This window comes from Somniosus microcephalus, chromosome 13 (assembly GCF_052327205.1).
Source record: "Somniosus microcephalus isolate GS21.2 chromosome 13, FLI_Smic_1.0, whole genome shotgun sequence".
In the NCBI taxonomy this organism is placed as follows: Eukaryota; Metazoa; Chordata; class Chondrichthyes; order Squaliformes; family Somniosidae; genus Somniosus; species Somniosus microcephalus.
Window position 1 is genome coordinate 27,231,016 of NC_140999.1, and position 21,282 is coordinate 27,252,297.

At 45.5% G+C, this 21,282-nt stretch overlaps 1 protein-coding gene across 4 annotated transcripts in view; it reads left to right on the top strand.

Annotated features, from left to right (window-relative positions):
• LOC147108162 (phospholipid-transporting ATPase IC-like) overlaps positions 1-15,332 on the top strand; it is a 152,601-nt gene extending 137,269 nt beyond the window's left edge. For all 4 annotated transcript variants that reach the window (XM_086004682.1, XM_086004681.1, XM_086004683.1 and 1 more), the window contains 2 exons: positions 3,096-3,226; positions 8,696-15,332. In XM_086004682.1, coding sequence (XP_085860808.1) covers positions 3,096-3,226; positions 8,696-8,935 — 371 coding nt within the window. In that variant the 3' untranslated portion in view covers positions 8,936-15,332. The remainder of the gene's footprint in view (positions 1-3,095; positions 3,227-8,695) is intronic.
• The last annotated feature ends 5,950 nt before the right edge of the window (positions 15,333-21,282 follow it).

Here is a 21,282-nt window from a genome sequence, read left to right on the forward strand (position 1 = left end):
TGTAAATTTTTAAGCAACAATTTTTTTTTAAGTTTGTTCATCTTTATTTCAGGTTTGCCTTTTCCCCATGTGAGAGCCCCAATCTTTGTTTTGCTCGCTCTAACATTTTTAAAAAGTTAGAATTTTAAGAGCTTAGCCACTTCCCGGTTTGCTGTCTGAGAATTCTTTGTGTTGATTGGCTGCTTAGACAGCTTGTTGATGTCACAGCAGCTCGCGCTATGAGATTCCCACTATAAAACGTTGATTTGAATTACACGTTGGAAAATGCGAACTTCTCGAAGCAGACACCGCGAGATCTTTGTGCGAAGCTTACTTCGGGGCCCACAGCGAACACCTTTGCTTTGCCGCTGACCGCAAATTCCAGGCCAATATTTCTGCATTCTGATATAGGCCCTAATCGCAGCCTGTGCCTTTCTTTCCTGGTATTTTATTAAACATCTTTTTCTATCCAAAGAGTGTGGTGTCATCTTCTGTACGAAAGCGTTACAAAAAGTGATGGATATTACACACTTTGTTTATCCTCCTGTCTTTTAACATTTTTTAAATTACACAATGAATGTTAATACAATTGAGAAAACTGGCTCAAAGACGTTACCAAGCCTTATAATGTGAAAAAGTTGAACCAGGGTTCTTTAGCAGTCGTACCTTTTCAGTTGGACATGCTAAGTGAAGGAGATTTGCTCTCTCAGTGATTCAGTGACTAAATTGGGCCGTTTAAATACCAAAGCTCCCAGGTTTGATTCCTGGCCAGTGCTGAATTAGCTGATTTCAGCTGGATGACAGTGTGGGCACAACAATCAGTCTCAGTGTCTCCAGACTAAGGAGGGGAAACATCGGCCAGGGTCCTTCCTTGCACCTGATTACAATTCGGTGAACCTTCTGGAGCAGGTATGGATATTAGGTGAGGAGAGGAATGAGCTCAGTTAGGTATTTTGTCCAGGTGGACATTCGTCCTACGTGCTCCTATATAGTGAGTGTCCGCACCCTTTGAGTGAATCGCCTGCAGATTCTCACTGTGTAGCAGCACATGCGAAGAATGGCCACCTGCACAAAATGCCAGAGGGTGAACAACGTCTTTGGAATTGTCACCAGCAGGAATGAGTGCCGTCGGGAATAGACGGGCAGGAAAAAGAGAAAGATACTTAGAGCATGAATTAAAGAATGAAAGACAGAGAATGAAAGAAAAAGAAAAGACTTATGGTACACCGTGTCTGTGATAGTGCAAAACAAAAAGAAAGGAAAGAAAAGGCTGAAAATTTTCTCAAATAAGATTGAGCATCTAGGCTCTGTGCCTCTTGATCTTTGTGTGCGTGCCTCTCCGTGAATGTATCTTTGTGTCTATGTGTACATGACTATAAGTATCAGTGTGGTTGTGTGTGTGTGTATGTTTGTCTGTTGTCTGAGTGTGTTTCTGTTGTGTGTGTCTCTATTTCTATGCGTAGATCTCTGTTTCCGTGTGTATGAGTCTCCATTTTTGTGTACAAGTGCACACATATCTGTGTGTCTCTGTTTCTATGTGTACAGCTCTGTTTCTGTGCATGTGTATGTGTCCCTATTTCTGTGTGTGCGTGCGCACCTATCCCTGTTTCTCTGTGGGTGTATCTCTGTTTCTCTGCATGTGTGTATGTGTCTCCATTTCTGTATGTCCATGCACACGTATTTTTCTATGGGTATCTCTGTTTCTGTGCATGTATGCATGTGTGTATCTGCTATATCTTTTCATCCCTATTTCACTAGCTTGGGAACAGGACCGCTGATTGTAGACTGAGATATCAAGTATTCCATGGGACGTAATGGCTCCCGTGTTTTGAGGGAGTTATTTTTAGACACGGTTGAATAAATAGATGGGAGATGAAATCATGAAATTTTTAATGCCAAGCATGGATGATGAAGAATCCAGGATCAAATCAGCTAATTATTGCAAGGAACAATTTTGATGGGCTGAATGGCCCTTTTATATTCCTTAATTTTCCCAGAGAATAAATTAACATTAAATGAATGTAGATACTTCTGCTTTAGGCTTCTTCCAAATTGCCTCCTATCATTGGTCAGTACAATACACTAAGGCCTGGATTGTCCTCTTCCCATTGGAAATGGGTTCGGGGTGGGATTGGTCTGACCTCGCTGTGATCCTAACCCATTTTGATGGGTTGGGGTCAGTTACATACAGAGGATGAGTTTCCAGTGGAATTTAGACTGTACCGAGGGAGCCCGCCAATGCTGGGAAGGAAATGGTTGTGATGCTGCAGAGGGTCACTCAAAGAATACAACTATTATTAAGGAGGTCAGAAACCTCTAACTACTGCTACTTAGACTGAGCCCAGCTTCCGCTGGTGAATCCTTTCAATGGCCTAGGACACATTGGTGGCCATTACTTACCTGTCAGCCAGTCCTACACTTCATTTACACATGACGGAGCGGGCAATGGTTGGGCAGCTGACATCGGTGTCATTTGGGCTGGGAGGAAAATATTGGGGGGCAATTCCTAGGGGCAAGGATTCCCCAGTTTTCCTTGGAATACTGCTCTGTGACCACCTGGAAAATAGTAGATTCGAGGAGGAAAATCCCGATCTACTTCGCTTTGTCTTTTTATTCTCAGGATGCGGGCACCGCTGGAAAGGCCGGCATTTATTACCCATCCCTAGTTGCCCTGGGAAGGTGGTGGTGGACCTTCTTCTTGAACTGCTGTGGTGAAGGTGTGCCCACAATGCTGTTGGGTAGGGAGTTCCAAGATTTTAAACCCAGCGCCAATGAAGCAATGCCGATATATATCCAAGTCAGGATGTTTTGTGACTTGGAGGTGATGGTGTTCCCATGCACCTGCTGCCCTTGTCCTTCTAGGCGGGGGAAGTCACGGGTTTGGGATGTACTGACAAAGGAGCCTTAGTTGAGTTGCTGCAGTGCATCCTGTAGATAGGACGCACTGCAGCCATAATATGCCGGGGATGGAGGGGGTGGCCGTTCAAGCAGACTGCTTTGTTAAATTTGTGCAGTACCACAGTACGTTAAGGTGGTTCATACTTACCCCAATAATCTGCAGATATGATTAGCATCAGAATTTTGAGTTCTTAATGTTTTCGACTTTTATTTTACAGGAGCCGCAGCAAACGCTTTTAGGCAGCCTTACATCTGGCTCACCATCCTCCTGACTGTTGCTGTCAATCTAATCTCTTCCATTATAGTTCGATTAATTTGGGGAGTCTTTGGTTCCAAAGATGCTGAAAGGGTAAGTGCGGCAGCTCTGAATTGGTCTTCTTTTCCTCACTGCATCTGGTAATTGTTCATAGTTAAAATGAAAATAATTGATGGTAACGCTTCATTTAAATACTAGCACATATTTTCATTTTATGAATGTGGATAAGGGAAAGTTCATCCCTACTATTTCCCTCACAATGAGCTCCCAATCGTGGCTAAAATGTTTGGTGAGGGACAGCAAGTGAAGATATGACTCTTCTCCAGAGAAGGAAAGTTGGAAGATGAATCGGGTATGCTGGTCCCATACATATCCCTGCAGCTTTAGTGACAGCAACCTTGCTAGGCCAGTGGGATTTTAAGAGTTCAATAGCATAGATGCAGAACACAATTCCAAATCATAATGATGAAAATATAAAGCAACACTTCATTTTACAAATTACCTTTGTGCTTGTCAAGGTGTTAGTTACACAGTATACACAGTATCCCCACAGTGCAGATAGAGGCCATTTTGGCCCATCGAGCCTGCACCGACACATATCCCACCCTATCCCTGTAACCCCACGTATTTAATCCCCTAACATTAAGGGTCAATTTAACATAGCCAAATCAACCTAACCTGCACATCTTTGGACTGTGGGAGGAAACCGGAGCACCCGAAGGAAACCCACGCAGAATGTGCAAACTCCACACAGACAGTCGCCCGAGGCCAGATTTGAACCCGGGTCCCTGGCGCTGTGAGGCAACAGTGCTAACCACTATGCCACCGTGCCCCCCTGGAGGAACTTTTGTACTTCAAGCAATCCTACCTCAAGTGTAGCATAGATTAGATGCATTTAAGCTCTTCTACTCCGCCTCAACAAAGTTAGAATCATAGAATCTTACAGCCCAGAAGGGGGCCATTCGGCCCATCGTGCCTGTGCTGGCTCTTTGATAAAGCTGTCCAATTTAGCCCCACGCACCAGCTTTCTCCCCATAACCCTGCAAATTGGTTCTCTTCAAAAACATGTCCAATTGCCTTTTGAAAGTTCCAATGGAATCTGATTCCACACACTTTCTGCTAGTGCATTCTACATCGCAACAATCCTCAGCGTGAAATCATTTCTCCTCATTTCCCCTCTCGTTCTTTTGCCAACTATTTTAAATCTGTGGGCCTAGAAATTCAGTTGGGCGCGCCAGCCGTTAGCGCCTTAGGAGGAGTAGATCTCGAGCGCTAGGCGCTTAGCGCCCGGGCGCAGCGCGATCTGCGCCTCGCCCTAACTTCAGTAGACATTTAGCGCCGGCGCAAAGTCTTAGCGCGCGCCCTGCTGCGCGCGCAGATCATGACGTCATTTCGTCGTGCAACGCCCTTTGTGCGCCCGGAACCAGAACTTCACTCGCGCCGCCCCATTGTGCGCCGGGCGGCCCTAACGACTGTGAAGTGGAACGGTACACAGCCGAGGCGGGCCGCGGGGAGCGCAAATTAAAGGGCACTCCTGCAGTTGAAAAGGCAGCCGTTTTGCAACACTTTGTGAGAGACAAAGATGATGATGATGATGATGGAGGAGGAGGAGGAGGAGGAGGAGGAGGTGGTGGTGGTGGTGGTGGTGGTGGTGTTGTTGTTGTGCCGGTACCACATAACAAACTGATGGAGAGAAGCCCTCCCCAACAACACAAATACAGCAGTCTCGGCCTTTCAAAAAACCAAATCCACCCTCCCCCTTTAAGAGCTCACCGGAGCCAGAGTGTCTGCCGTCAATCAGCAGCTCGCCGCACCTGCCCTGCGCCCACCTTCCGGTGTTAGCGCCCGGGCCGCCGGCTTAGCGCCTAAAGAGAGCCGTGCATCGCCAGTTTTAGCACTCGAGCAAACTCTTAGGGCGAAGCTAATGAATATCGGGGAAGTGGCCTCGAATTTGCGCCGGGCGCAAACTTTAGCGGCCGCCCGACTTTACCGCCCCAAAAGTGGCTATAATGAATTTCTAGGCCGTGACCTCTGGTTACCGACCCACTTGCCAAAGGAAACAGTTTCTCCCTACTTGCTCTATCAAAACCCCTCATAATTTTGAATACCTCTATTAGGTTTCCCCTTAAATCTCTCTGCTCTAAGGAGAACAATCCCAGCTTCTCCAATCTCTCCACATAACTGAAATCCCTCATCCCTGGTATCATCCTGGTAAACCTTTCCTGTACTCACACCAAGGCCTTGACTTCCTTCCTGAAGTGCGGTGCCTAGAATTGTACATAATACTCCAGGTGAAGCCTAACCAGTGATTTTAAAGGTTAAGCATGACTTCCTTGTTTTTGTATTCAATGCCCCTATTTACAAAGCCAAGTATTCCACACGCTCTCTGAATTGCCTTATCAACTTGCCCTGCCACCTTCAAGGATTTGTAAATATGCACCCCCAGGTCCCTCTACTCTTGCACCCCTCTCAAAATAGTACCATTTAGATTACATTGCCTCTCCATGTTGTTTTTCCCAAAGTGCATCACTTCACACTTATCCACATTAAATTGCATCTGCCATGTGTCTGCCCATGTCACCAGTATGTCTATGTTCTCTATGCTAGAGAACTGCCTACTGCCGTAGTGTCACATCGCTATTTCCATTTGCCACACTAGCCTCTCTTAAATGAAAACTTTGGACATTTTTGTGCCATGGTCCTTAAAATGGGGTTAGGACCGCCCAAATTAATTTACTTAGAAACATTACGCCTGCTAAGACTCTCATCTCAAATTCAGGCGTGCAGCACTATCCTAATCTGTGCTATAGGGTCGATACCACACCCATGAATTCCATGGGTTTGGACTTCTGCCTTTGGGGTGGGGGTGGGGGGGGGGGGGAATGGGGGGGATTCGCTGCAAATAGCCATGGAGCTGTCACGTGGGTTGCAGATTTCTGAAATCCTCTCATGTCTGTACAAATGCCACTGCTGAATTTCTGCAGAATGTCTGACATGATGCAGGGAGTTGGAAAGTTCTCAAAGGACTGTGTGAGGTACTTTTTCTCATTAAGTTCTTTTCTGTATTCAGGAACTATGAAGGACTGAGTCCTTACTCCTTGCTCCACGCAGTTCTCCCAAAGTAAAATTTGTGTTTCTGACTTCCTCATTTTTCTAATAACCATCTCCTCCACATATTCTCCTTTAGCTTAACTGCAGACATCCCAACAATTGTTGCATGAGGTCTGTTCGGAGCACAGTGAGATGGAAGCTTTCAATTCATCGACTTCCTGATGTGGAGTACCTGCCGTAGGCAGACATCCCACTGGTTGAGATTTGATAAAACTGTGTGCAGAGGCAAGAAGCAGGAGAACTAACCCTGAAGCCATTACCTGCTGAGCCAATCAGTAGGAAGGTAGCAACAGGAGCAGGCCATTCAGCCACTTGAGCCTGTTCCACCATTCAATTAGATCATGGCTGATTTGTACCTCAACCCCATATACCTGCCTTTGGCCCATATCCCTTGATCCAACAAAAATCTATTGATCTCAGTCTTGAAAGCTTTAATTGAACCAGCATCCACAGCTTTTTGAATGAGAGTTCCAGTCTTCTACTACTCTTTGAGAGAAAAAGTGCTTCCTGATTTCACTCCTGAATGGCCTGGCTCTAATTTTAAGATTATGCCCTCTTGTCATAGAAACATAGAAGATAGGAGCAGGAGTAGGCCATTCGGCCCTTCGAGCCTGCTCCGCCATTCAACGAGATCATGGCTGATCATCCAAACCCTAGCACCCGGTCCCTACACCGACAGCCATCCCACCCAAGCCCTATCCCCATAACCCCACGTATTTAATCCCCCCTAACACTAAGGGTCAATTTTTTTTATCATGGCCAATCAACCTAACCCGCACATCTTTGGACTGTGGGAGGAAACCGGAGCACCCAGAGGAAACCCACGCAAACACGGGGAGAATGTGCAAACTCCACACAGACAGTCACCCGAGGCCGGATTTGAACCCGGGTCCCTGGCGCTGTGAGGCAACAGTGCTAACCACTATGCCACCGTGCTGCCCTGGATTCCCCAAAAGAAATGGATTCTCTTTATCTATCCCATCAAATCCTTTTATCATTTTAAATAGCTCCATTAAATCACCTCTCAATCTCCTATACGCAAGGGAATACAAGCCAAGTTTACGCAACCTGTCCTCATAATTTAACCCTTTAATCCCTGGTATCATTCTGATGAATCTGCGCTGCACCCCCTCCAAGGTCAATAGATCATTTTTGAAGTGTGATGCCCAGAATTTAATACAATACTCCAGATGGGGTCTGATCAAGGCTCTCTACACCTAGGGAATAACTTCCTCCTCTTTGTATTCCAGTCCCCTTGAGATAAAGGCCAACATTCCATTCGCCTTTTGATTGCTTTTTGTACCCGTCGACTGGCTTTTTAATCATTTTTGTACTTGGACTCCCAGATTTCTTTGCTTCTCTACAGTCTCTAGTTTTTCACCATTTAGAAAATACTCCGATTTGTCTATCTTACAGCAAAAGTAGATGACTCGTGTTCTATCAAACGGGATGTGAAATGGGATTTGTGTGAATCCTGGTATCATAAGGTAAGAACATAAGAAATAGGAGCAGGAGTCGGCCATTTGGCCTTTCGAGCCTGCTCCGCCATTCAATAAGATCATGGCTGATCTTCTATCTCATCTCCACTTTCCTGCACTATCCCCATATCCCTTGATTCCCTTAATATTCAAAAATCTATCGATCTCTATCTTGAATATACTCAATGACTGAGCCTCCACAGCCCTCTGGGGTAGAGTATTCCAATGATTCACCACCCTCTGAGTGAAGAAATGTCTCCTCAGCTCAGTCCTAAATGGCCGACCCCTTATTCTGAGACTGTGACCCCTGGTTCTAGACTCCCTAACCAGGGGAAACATCCTCCCTGCATCTACCCTGTCAAGCCCTGTAAGAATTTTGTATGTATCGTGGATTTATTTGATGCCATTAGTTAGAGTTCTGAAATGGGAATCCGTGAGAATAAAAATGAATAAAATATACAAACATTAATTGGTGCTCTGTTGCAATAAGTCTGTAAAAAAAAAAATACATTTGCATGGTTTTCAAAAAGATTCCCTGAGCTGCAATCTTGCTGTGGCATGGTAACTTCATTGTGGAGTTTCCCAGTAAAAAAACAATGCCAGGTGGAGCTGCAACAAGCCTCGTGATCTAATCGTTAAGTTAGTAGACTAAAGTCACTGCTTGATCTTATGGAAGAAAATGCAAGGAGGAAGGATACATATAGCCAGCAGCCCATGCCTGGGTGGTAATCTGGCAGTGCAATTTGTCGGGTTCTACAACAGGCTGGTGATCCACCTCTTGTGGTGAAGTTGATAATGACCCCTTGTGCCATTTTCCACAGCCCTACAGAGCACGTCAATACTTCACACAGGATTCGTAGTGAATAAGGACCAGCCTTTAATGAGTTAAGATTCATGAACTGTAACCTAAATGGATACACAAGAGGGAATGCTAATTCTTCCACTAAATGTTGGTCTTTTTGATTATTTCCAGGCAACTTATGAAGATCCAAACAAAGGTGATCAAATGTCAGACAATAAGGCCATTCATTTCAGAAGAGATTCAACACGTCGTCGTTCGGCCTATGCTTTTTCACAGGACAAAGGGTACGCTGACCTCATTACCTCAGGAGCAAGCATACGGAAGAAAAAGCCAGCTTCAGGAGCAAATACGAACAGCAATGCTCAAACTGTGCCCAAAGAAGAAGAGGATTTGATGCAGGAAAGATTCTAAAGTCGTCACACACTTCATTTCATGCTTTTACTGAGATGCTGGAAAGTGTTCTGATACTGTTTCATGGGCCATTCTGGTAAATATGCAAAATATCAGGTTACTGAAGGATTCTGACTGACTGAGGACTGTGCTAGACCCACAATAACAGTTTGTCTTGAATGAAACAGAGTGCCTTTCCTCCTGATTTGTTAGTGCCTGCGTATAACACGTTCTATTATTTCAATTAATTTAAATCCAATAAGAGCTTTTCTTTGTATTAATTTTTTTAATTTGTTCTGTGGAGTAAGGGGTCAGTGATTGGATTTCTTTGTTTGGTTTCTGAAAACCAAAGCCCATTCAGGTCTCCACACATAACGAACGTGAGGCTGTAACCCCACTAGACCACCAGGAATATCTGCTATTGCACCAGCAGCGATCGGGCATACCCACCCCCCCTCCCCAGTTACAGGTTGGATGCATAACCCAAATGAGACCATCAGAGATTAAGAGGGCCAGTGGAACGCCGGTTTTACACCCCGCCCAATATTACACTTCACTGATTTCAATGGAGAATAAAATCGGGTGGGGTGCAAAACCAGCACTGCAGCTGATCCCGTCAGTTTCCCGGTTTAGGTTAAAATCGCCCAGTGATTAACCCTCACTAGAGCATCAAAACACATATCACCCAATAAACCCCAGTAACGTGACACGCATAACTCTGCTAGACTGTCAAATGTCAGATGCAGACCGAATCCTCGCTAGAAGATTGTTGTCCAATAGAAATCGCTGACTAGCCACAGGTGTGGCCATGGCGACACCGTTTTAGCCACATGCACTAATTTTAGTAGAAAATGCCTCACATTCAATACAGGCACTTCACATGTTTATTTACTTCACAAGCATCTACCACCATTTAGTGCGAAACTCTGCAGACTTTCTCTTTCTCCAAAGTTTGGAATTCTAACGTGAATTGATCAGACACCTCACATCTTAGTGCAGCTTCTAGAGTTTTGTCCAGCCGTTGCGAGCGGTACTTTGACGTCATCGGAGAGATTACTGAGAATGTTGATTCACACAACAAGAGGCGCCAGATCTGCCCCTGCTCTCCGCTGCTTGACCTTTGCCATGGTGTGCCCTGTTGGAGCCGCTTGGTATTGGTTGGGCTTGCTACCTTCTGCTGGCCTGGAGCAGTTATTATGATTGGTCGATCTGATCACGATGACAGCTCCTCTCTCCATACGATGTTGCTGGTGTTTCCATGGTGCTGAAGTTCAGCATTTTCATCTGCATTACGCTCCATTTTAGCAGATAACCAATAATCAGTAACCAAGGATGTAAAGCACACACAACGATCAATAAACACTCGCACACTCTGCTTTTCATCTTACCTTTTTACCAACAAGTACACAAAAAGTACACATGCGTAGGCCATCTGAGTGAATATTGAAATTGATAATTGTCTATTACTCATTTTTTACTTGCTAATCAGAAATTCAATTAGCTATATCTGGATTCCCAATTAGCCACATGTGGCTAATGGCTAATATATTGGACAACACTACACTAAAACACTAGAGGTTGAATACAGCACCTACACTAACTAAGTCAACAAGGTTTAGATGCATACTTTCCTCCTAGGGTACCACGGATCAGGCACTTCCTGCTATTCCTTGAGTAATCAGGTGCAACTGTGCATTAGACTGCCAGGAGTCGGCGATTCATACCCTCCCACTGTCCCTCCCACCACTTGATTGCTAATAGTTTGTATTTTATTCAGATGGTGTCTATCTTTGTTGCTATGGTTTCAACAAAAATTGGTGTTCAGCATTGCAGTTTGCACATGCATGCTACCTTTTTATTAGGAGTTGGAATAACACAAATTGGACCAATTAAAGTCACTTTGAGATTTGAGTTCAATTCAACACTCATCCCTATTAGTAGCCAGCAAGGTAGTTATTTTGCAAATTATTATATGGTTAAAATGATGTGATTGGAGTTCCAAAGGATATTCTGTCCTGAAGGAGTTACATAGTAAATGATGAGTGTAAGCTCTAGCATATACTCTTGGGTGATTTATATGCCTCAAGCACTGTTCTTTTGGAAGCTTCAATAATGGATTCACATGAATGTTGAATCCAAATCAACTTTTTTTTATTATTGAACCCAAGGTTAACACAGGAGAACAAAAGCAAGCTATACACTAGATAATTTTGAAATGTTCCCAGAGCTTCATTGATCTGCAGCCTGGTCTGGCCTCATGTGTTCCAAAGAAAATCTTATAACCTCCAGCATACAGTCAGCCTTAATCAATGGTGCTAACTCTTGAGGGCCAGAGAAGGAAAATTATCTCGCTCCCATTTGAGTAAAGCAAGTTAGGTGTCAGGAAGGGACCCTCCCTTTATTCCCAGAACCAAAATGCCTCTGCATGATCCGGCCACTGCTGGTCTCAATTAATTGACCAACTTAAACACCCCCATCCTCAAATCCGAATAGTGGCAAATGGCCATTTGTTTCAGAATTCACAAAATTCCTATCTGGTTAGACTTGAAACCTGACACTGAAATCAAATTTATTCTGATCTCTTTTCCCCTCCATTCCTGGCATGGTCAGACCTACTGTACTGAGCCTGCAAGATCTACCATCTGCAGACTGGAGTAAGGGCTGGTGGACGCTTTGTTGCTGACCTTTATGTGGTGTCTTGTGTGAGAGGACTAAAATCAGAATACTCCATATTATTTTTAAATAATGCCATTGGACTCCATTACACAGAGGTTGTACTTGTACATATTGTATTTTTGATATTTTTATACTCTTATTCAGTGTGTTTGAAATAAGCATGATTTTACTGTAGACATTCAATGAATATACGGCCTTTTACAAATGTTATCACATCCCGTTCAGATGTAGATTGGAGATATGTTTGGATGAAGCACGGCCAGCGTATTTTGTCTGAAAGTAGATTATCACTGTGACAAGACTATGAGGAATGTGCAACAGTTCCATGGGTAGAAATTATGAACTGCGCTGTTCTTATACAAACACTTAGCGCACGTTTACCAAATTTCTCTGTGCTCTATTTTATCGCAGGCAGTAATCGGTATAATAGTCCCTATCATAATGTCTAACATAGAAACATAGAAGATAGGAGCAGGAGTAGGACATTCGGACCCTCGAGCCTGCTCCGCCATTTAATGAGATCATGGCTGATCAGCCAAATTCAGTACCCTGTCCCTGCTTTCTCCCCATATCCCTTGACCCCTTTAGCCTTAAGAAATATATCTAACTCCTTCTTGAATATATTTAATGAATTGGCCTCAACTGCCTTCTGTGGTAGAGAATTCCACAGGTTCACCACTCTCTGGGTGAAGAAATTCCTCCTCATCCCTGTCCTAAATGGCTTACCCTTATCCTTAGACTGTGACCCCTGGTTCTGGACTCCCCGACCATCGGGATCATCCTTCCTGCATCTAGTCTGTCTAGTCCTGTTAGAATTTTATAAGTTTCAATGAGTCTACTCCCATATTTATGTGTAAGAAAATAAAGTGTAATTGGACATTATACTTTGAAGATGTTTACTCCACTTGAGTAATTCGTTCTGTTAAATAAATGACTGAGATTTTAAAACCATTTTCTGCTGCTGCCAATCAAGTTCCTTTCTTTGATCGAGGTACTTTAGGTTGTATGTTCCTGTTTTTTTTTGCCACATCAGGGGTATCCAAGCTTTTGTCCTCATTGACCAATGGACCATAGCTTACCAGAGAGCCTTGGGCCACTTATAAAGTTTAAGTCAATGTTCCCATTCATTTGTTACTATCTCAAATTGCTGATACTGGAAGATCTTGGTGTTCCCATTTAAGATTTATCTTTCCAAAGAGGCAACAATGCTAAATATAGCACTTTACAACCTCCAGGCCCAGGGAATTCAAACAGGACAAGCTAGCAAATAAGAAATATTAGAACAAATGGGACTGAGTTGATTGGGCTTTGAGGGATGGCTTGCCAGGGCTTGAAGACACTTGTGGCCAAGGACCTCAGGTCGAGCACCCCGGCCTAGATTACTCTTTTGCAATGTTTGTAGAAAGAAGTACTTGCGTTTATATAGCTCATTGAAATCTCTCAAAGCGCTTCACACAATGAATGTACTGTTTAAGTGCAGCACATTTTGTTACAGAGGACATTACATTGAGCTAAAATTTGCTGTCAAAATAAAGGTTCACATGATATGTGAAGTTCATATAAACTGGACTGTCATGCATGTTTTTATAAGTGCTCTAAATAGAGATAGGCCACTTTTTAATGTTGAGTTCATGCTGCTGGTGCAAGGCCCAGTCTGCTAGCCACGCATTCCAGGAAATCGCAGGCCGGCTGCCCTTTCCAGACAGAAAATGGCAACCATAATTTTCCAATATGTGGAGTCATCATGTGAGGTTCCTGCCATCAGCATGAACTGGGATTATCAGCTCTATTGCAGTGTGTCTCAGAAACTTCCCATTATTTAAACTGAATTACTGAGCAATGGATTAAATGTGGCTGATCTCCTTGTTTTTAAAATGTTAGATAAATTGCATGTGATTACTGTTAAAGAATCTGTATAAAATAGCAGGCAAAGAGGTTTACATTAAGTGTTCATACACTATTATCACACAGTGTAATTTCGAGGCCTGTGGGCTTATATTTTACTGTGGTGCAGCAGACAATTCCACCATATTTAACAAACTTGCTGCCCAACCCAAATAATTGATTGGCGAAGGCTGTTGGAGAAACAATTTTGAGCGAGACATCATTTCAAGAGGCCTCAGAAGAGTATTTATCAGCAATCTGACGTGATGTGTCGTGGTTTCAGCGATGCAATCACCGCTGACTGCTCCTTGTTAACTTTAATAAAGCTTTGTGCCATCTTCCCATTGTAATAAGAACAGACTCACATTCCACAGCTGCAGAGGCAGTGCTGAGAAATCCATCGTAGAATGTTGTTAAAAGGTTTACCAATTCCACTTAAAAACGACACTAATTTCAGTATCATGCACGTTGTTATTTTGCTATTTATTACAGACCAATCTCTTAGGGATCAGTCACACGACAGGCTTTGTACTGATGTGAGCTAATTCCACTCTCCTTTGTTCCTAGTGGCGAGCAGTGCTCGGGGGGAGCGCATGGCTGGAAATCCACGCATGGCCTGTGATTTCTTGCCCTTAAAATTCAGAAAATCACAGGCTGTCTGCCTGCAATATCCCATCGTGCACATCCCACTGAGGCGCAGAATCAGCCCTGTAGTTTTCATGCGGTCTCGCTCCCCCCCCCCCCCCCCCCCCCACATCTCTGTAACCTCCTCCAGCCTGACCACCCTCCGAGAACTCTATGTTCCTCCAACTCTGGCCTCTTGTGCATTCCCCACTTGCTTTGCCTCACTATTGGCGGCCATGTCTTCAACCATCTAGGTCCTAAGCTCTGGAATTCCCACTCCAAACCTCTTTTCCTTTCCACCTCTCCTCCTTTAAGACGCTTGCTCTTTGACCAAGCATTTAGTTACCTGTCCTAATGTCTCCTTCTTTCGCTCGGTGTCAATTTCTGTCTCGATTACACTCCTGTGAAGCGCCTTGGGACATTTTAGTATATATAAGCTATATACATGCAAGTTGTTGTAATAGTAGCAATGATAGTACAGTAGATGTTAATGTTAACTGCCGGGACAGTCTGTTCTTCATTAACTTAAAAAATGTAACCAGCACCTTAAGTAGCACGAAGCACAATCATTTAAGCACATAGCAGAGATCAACTTTGCCCAAACTGTTCTGCAGTTGGCAATGGAAAACTGCAGGGCTTGCACTGTAATAGATTAGGTACCAGAGTCAAACAGGCACTTGCAGTATACTTGGTGCTTCCGGCCTATACTGCTCCAAAGCAGGTAACAGTAGCTGCAGTATACTTGCTGTTTGTCTACACTGCCCCAAAGCAGGTTAACAGAGTCAAACACGGTAGCTGTGGTAATAACAGAGAACATATATAGAACTGAATTTTATTTTATACTTCAAGAGATTTATTTTGAAATGGAAAGTTTTTATTAAGTTTGCAGTTTAATGCCAGTTTGCATCCCTATAATTATACCTTTGAATCAATGTGGAGATCATTCCTAATCAAGAAATTGTTTAGAATTTTTGATAATGCTTCAGGTTACCAGGCAAACATACTATGATTTTGGAGAGAATTGTTTCTGTGAGTCCAGCATTTTATAATATCAGCGTATGTTTCTAATACCTCTGAAAATAAATTGTACCGATAATTCACTTGTATTTTGTCTTATAAACTCCATTTCTGTTTAGATTCCTTTGGTGAATTCTCGAAAATGTTTTTGTGTTTATCTTTCTCATAACTGTTTTGTAAAATCAAGCCAGAGTCCAAAATAAAATGATAATATTGAGAGTGGCTGAAGTGATTCGATGTCAGTTATCATAGAGTCATGGAGGGTGGGGGAGGAGTTTAACTCGTGTCGTGTTATCCGAATTTCATGTTTCCCCCACGAATCTAAATGGATGTGGGAGATTGCTGCAATTTTAACTGAATTAGCCAATTGATTTCCAACGTGTGGGAAGCCTTTTTTTCATGACTGAAATTCCCCTCCGATGATGTCATCATTGTTGCTGCATTTAAGGTCCACAGCAAGCCTTGCTTCTTCTGCAGACTGCCAAGCTTCTTGACTGTGCAGTGTGAGGGAGCTGCAGCAAATATGACAAGTGGGAGGGCCAGATCAGCTCCTTGCTTTGACGAGGTGGCACTGCAGGCATTAGTGGATGGGGCTAGGGCCAACAGGGAGGTCCTGTTCCCTTCATCAGGGAGGAAGAGGCCTCCCACTCAGACCAAGGCAGTGTGGATGCAGGTGGCTGAGGAGGTCAACTCCTTGGGAGTCACCCGCAGAACCTGGATACAGTGCAGGAAAAGATTTCATGACCTTCAGCGCACTGGAAAAGTGAGTATGAATTTCCCATCACCCTCAATCTGATCCCCATTGCCTTTCCTCACCAGCAATCAGCTTTAGCAATCTCTTCCTCCACATCCCACTTGACACTGACATCCATGCACCCTTACCCATTCCCTCTCTATGCTCACATTCACATAACTATTTGACCATGCAGCCCTCACACTCCCTATCACTCTGATGCTTTGAACACAAGTGACAACACACAGGGAGGGCCCTTGGTCTTGCAACCTCACTCCATCTTTGACTCCTTCTAAGTATCTATGCTATGCAATCTCTACACTCACTCCTTCATTCTCACTCAACCTCCCCTTGTCTCCCTCATTGCAGGAAAAGAGAGCCCACAACAAAAGAGAGCGAGCCAGGACAGGAGGAGGGACAGCCTCAATAGCCCACCTGACCCCCTGGGAGGAGGCGGTACTGGAAATTATGGGAATAGAGGATGATTCGCGCATGGGGGACGGACAGACAGGTGTAACACAGCAAGCTGGTGACAGAAAAGTTTCCCATCTCTTTGACATTGCATGAGTCGCTGATAATGATTGTGAAGCTGTAACAGATGGACTTATGAGCATCTGCAAAAAGCTATGTGCATGTAGCCTTTGCACCACATCTCTGACTCTTTCCTTTACTCCCCCACAGGACCATCACAAGCATCCGTCCCCCCTAGCCAGGAAAAAGAGGCTGAGCAGCCAGACTCCTCAGAGGAAGTTGCAACCTCTGAGGGTGCAGCGTCAGCAGAATTCAGCGCACCCAGCACCAGCGCAGACACTCACAGCTCGGTGGGACTTTCGGGACATAGAGTAGTGTTGTCACCTGGTGTATCACAGCTCACAAGTGAGCATCAGCAGATTGTGGAGACAGGGATAGCAGTGGAGAGTCCTAGCCGGAGGGTGCAGGACGCTCCCAGCTCGGCTCAGCAGCATGTCGATCCTCTGCCTCTGGGTCCATCCATAAGATCAGAGGTGATGGAACTCCAGGCACAGATGCAGGAGTCTCTGGCAGGTTTTGTCTCTAGGGTCACTGCGAGTGTGGAGCAAATGGAGGAGTCCATAGCGAACATGAGCAGAGCCTTTGTAGAGTCATTGGCGCATGAACGCATCACCACGGAAACGATGGCTACCTCCGTGGAAAGGATTGCTACCTCCGTGGTAAGGTTGGCTACCGTAGAGGAGAGGATGGCTATGGTAGAGGAGAGGATGGCTACAGCCATGGAGGAGCTTAGTCGCCAGGGTATGGAAAACATGGTCATTGTTCAGAATAGAATGACATCTCTTGAGGTGCGATGGGCATCTATTGAACAGAGTTACCAGACCTTCATGGAAGTCCTTCTGAGTAGGACTGCCATTGCAGATACGGGTCCCCATGACCCCCCAGATGTGCAGCAAGGTGCTCTCCAGCCACTTGCAGGCGCTGAGGGGGACCTGACCCATGAGAGGGAGGTTGGTGGCAGACCTCAAGGAAGTGGGGGGCTCCTCTCCAAGCGCTCATACTTCCATGCCACTGCAGAGCCCTCGGTCAGAGCCCCACCAGAGTCCACACCCAAGTGAGATAGACGTCTCAGCCCCTGCACAGCCACAGGAGCAGCAGACTGTTGACGAGCCCCCACAGGCTCGCAACCCCAGAGGATGCCCGCCCAAGGTGTTGAGACAGGAGCAGCAGGAAAGTGAGCAAGGGGCCTCCACATCATCTGAAGCCACAGGAGAGGCACCACATATGAGCACACGTAAGAGGAAAATTCTGCACAAATAGTCACAAGGGTAGTCACTTGAGTGCAATTTTGTGTTTACTGTAAAAATGCCATCACGTCGTTATTGAACATAAAAATTCTGATGGCAAATGTTGCAGTTGTGGCGTCTGTCATTTCGCTATTGGGACTTCCACATTGAGGCCTTAGGAATACTTGCAACTGTCAGTATGGTGGTCAGAGTGCTAGGAATCCTCTGGTTCTTGGCCATTGTCAAAGCTCTGGTAAGAAGCAGCGAGGCAAAAGTGTTTGATTGACTAGGCTAAGCAAATCTGGCCAGGATGAGTGCATTCCTTGCATCCCGGGCAGCAATGTTCTCGCATAATGCTGCCGCTGGTTGATGGGCCTTTGCAGGATGTTCGTTTTCGCAATCCTCCTCCTCCTCCTCCTCCTCATCTGAGGAGGATATGTGAGGAGCCACTTGCTCCTCAGGAATCTGCAAGCCATGACGCTGTGCCATGTTGTGAAGTGCACAGCAAACCACGATGATTCTGGAGACCCTGGCTGCTGAGTACTGTAGGGCTCCACCTGATCTATCCAGGCATCTGAAGCGCATCTTCAGCAAACCAATGGTTTGCTCGATTATGGATCTGGTGGAAATGTGGCTGGAGTTTTAGCGCTCCTCAGCTTCGTTGGCTGGCCTCCTCAACGGCGTCATTAGCCACGTCCTCAGGGGATAGCCCTTGTCTCCAAGTAGCCATCTGTTAAGTTGGTCTGGCGGACTGAATAGCAGAGGCACACTAGACTGGCGCAGTATGAAGGAGTCATGGCAACTGCCAGGGTACATGGCACAAACATGCAAAATTTCCTTCTTGTGGTCACACATCAGCTGAATGTTAAGGGAGTGGAAGCCCTTGCGGTTGACAAAAATACCTGGATTGCGATGGGGTGCCCTAAGGGCCACATGTGTGCAGTCAACGACGCCCTGCACCCTTGGAAAGCCTGCCAGATTAACTAATCCAACCGCATGCGCCGTGAAACTTGCTTGATCCTTGGTGAAATGGATGTGATCGTGCGCGATGGCAAAGAGGGCATCGGTTACCTGCGTGATGCAAGTGTGTGCGGCTGCCTGGGAGATGCCGCTGATGTCTGCTGCTGATCCCTGGAATGAGCCTGAGGCAAAAAAGTTGATTGCGGTGGTGACTTTGATGGCCACTGGTAATGCTTGTCCACCTGGTCCTCTGGGCAGCAGGTCTTGCTGTAGCATTGCGCAGATGTCAGTCACTACCTCTCGCGAAAGTCGGAGCCGCCTTTGGCACTGCTGCTCAGACATTTTGAGGTAGCTGACCCTGCATCTGTAGACCCTGTTTGGGGGGTATCTCCTGCGCCGACGGGCTTCCAGGCGCTGGCCCCTTCTGGCCTGTGCAGCTTCAGGTGGGTGAGCAGCAGCCTGGGGCTCCTGCTGCTGCTGCTGCTGTTGCTGGTGCTGCTGTTGTTCCTGGTTCTGCTGCTGCTGCGGCTGGTGCTCAAGCTCCTCTAATGCCCAGATGGGAAGGAAATAAATGACTCCCATGCTTCTGGTATATGCCTCCATTGAGGAAGCGCTGAGTGAAGGTGGCAAGAGGGGTTTCCCAGGAGGTCACACTGGAGATGGGTGAGAGGCTCCAACCTTCCACAGGTGTGGTTAAGCCTTCTAAAAGTTGCCCCAGACCTGAGACCACTAAGTCCTGCCACCTGCAAATCATGGCTGATCAAATCTCCTCTTTAATGGTTGACCTGCAGTTGATAGTCAGCAGTCCAATAGTGCTCCCGCCAGGTTTCACATTCGTATTTCCCACCAGGCATGTTTCACGTGGGAAATAGGGTTTAATTCGCAAGGGCCTTTCAAAATAGGATTATAGAGGCCATTTAGTGGTTGTTAAGGGCCTTAATGACCAGTCCCGCCTGTTGGATGCGGGACGGAGTCGGGACCATCAGACACGACTGAGTTAAAATTGCTTGGAGTCAGGAACCAGGCGGGGGGAGGTTCCCGGGGGGGTCCCGCCCGCCAGCTTTTGCGATTTTAACCCCCCGCACGCCTCCAAGCCCGCATCCACAGCTCAATGAAAATCGAGGCCATAGAGTCATAACGGCACAGAAGGAGGCCATTCAGCCCATTGAGTCCCTGCCGGCTCTCTGAAGAGCAATCCGGTCAGTTCCATTCCCTCGCTCTATCCCCGTGGCCCTGCAAGTTTATTTCCCTCAAGTGCCTACCCAGTCTCCCCTTGAAAACATTGAATGTCTCCGCTTCCACCACTTCTGCCGGCAGCGAGTTCCAGGTCATCACCACTCGCTGCATAAAAAAATTTTTCCTCACATCCCCCCTGTATCTCTTGCCCAAAACCTTAAGTATGTGTCCCCTAGTCCTTGTACCATCAACTAGTGGGAGCAGCCTTTCTCCGTCTAGTCCATCCTTCCTCCCTCATTACAGTGGAGAGCAACCACTGCAGTAAATGGCCTCTGAAGACAGGGATCCAGGGTCAGCCAGTGTAAAGTAGTACCCAGCCACCTCATCAAACTGCAGAGAATGTCACTGTTTGACAGCTTCACAGAGCTGCCAAATGATGACAATTCATCTGTTTTTGACAGATGAAATGTCATAAGTTGACGTGCTCTGCAACCGGCTTTCCCTTAATTGGCCTGCTAAGCCAGCTGGGTGGGCTTAACCAGGTCAATCAAGGGAAAATAGCGTGGGTTGGCCGCAAATCGATGGAGGCGGGACATCGACCCGACAAGCAGCAGTCCTGCCTCCAACGTGCCCCCAGTCACAAAATTGCCCCCCTAGTGTTCTAGTGGGAGTAAATATGTATCTCATTATTTGCCTGGAAGCAGTGTTGCAAGTGCACACAGGAATACATACATGTAAAACTGTCTTACATAACTCAGCCTACCCCAGAGAGCTGTGAAGGCTGAGTCATTGAATATAATCAAGGCTGAGATAGACAGATTTTTGAACTACAGGAGAGTCAAGGGTTATGGGGAACAGGCAGAAAATTGGAGTTGAGGCCAAGATCAGATCAGCCATGATCTTATTGAATGGCGGGTTAGGTTTGAGGGGCCGAATGGCCTATTCCTGCTCCTATTTCTTATGTTCTTAACTCCATATCCATGTAAATAGTGAAAATATGCCCTCTGTATTAATTGCTATAAAAAATAAAGCCAATACTACTGTGGAGTACAAATATGACATGAACATTTTTTCCGTCTTCTACCTTTTTATTCTCTCTTCACAACCTACCTGCCAAAAGATAAAATTACCCCCAAAACGTGTAAGTACGATGGAAGCTGATCTGCATTTGACTTCAAACTGTAAAATCTCTCAATATTTTTTTGGTGTGAAATTTTAGCTAGGCCTAGATATTGTGAAATTAAAATAACAGCCTGTTAAGCTGCTTTCAGGATGAATCTGTCTTTGTGTGCGAGAAATTGAGATAATACACGAATCTATCTGGAGGCGGACTTTAGTGTTGAGGTGAAGCTGCCTGCTTCCCCACAATGCTGCCCATCTCTGATAATCATAAATAAGTTGCACAAATGTTACTTCACGGTTTGGAGGTGTTAATGCAATACAAGATTGCATTTTTATATCACAGACAATCTATTTGGTATTTGACAAAAACCAATTGAATCCCACCACACTGGTCAGAAGTCCAATCTTCATACCCAACA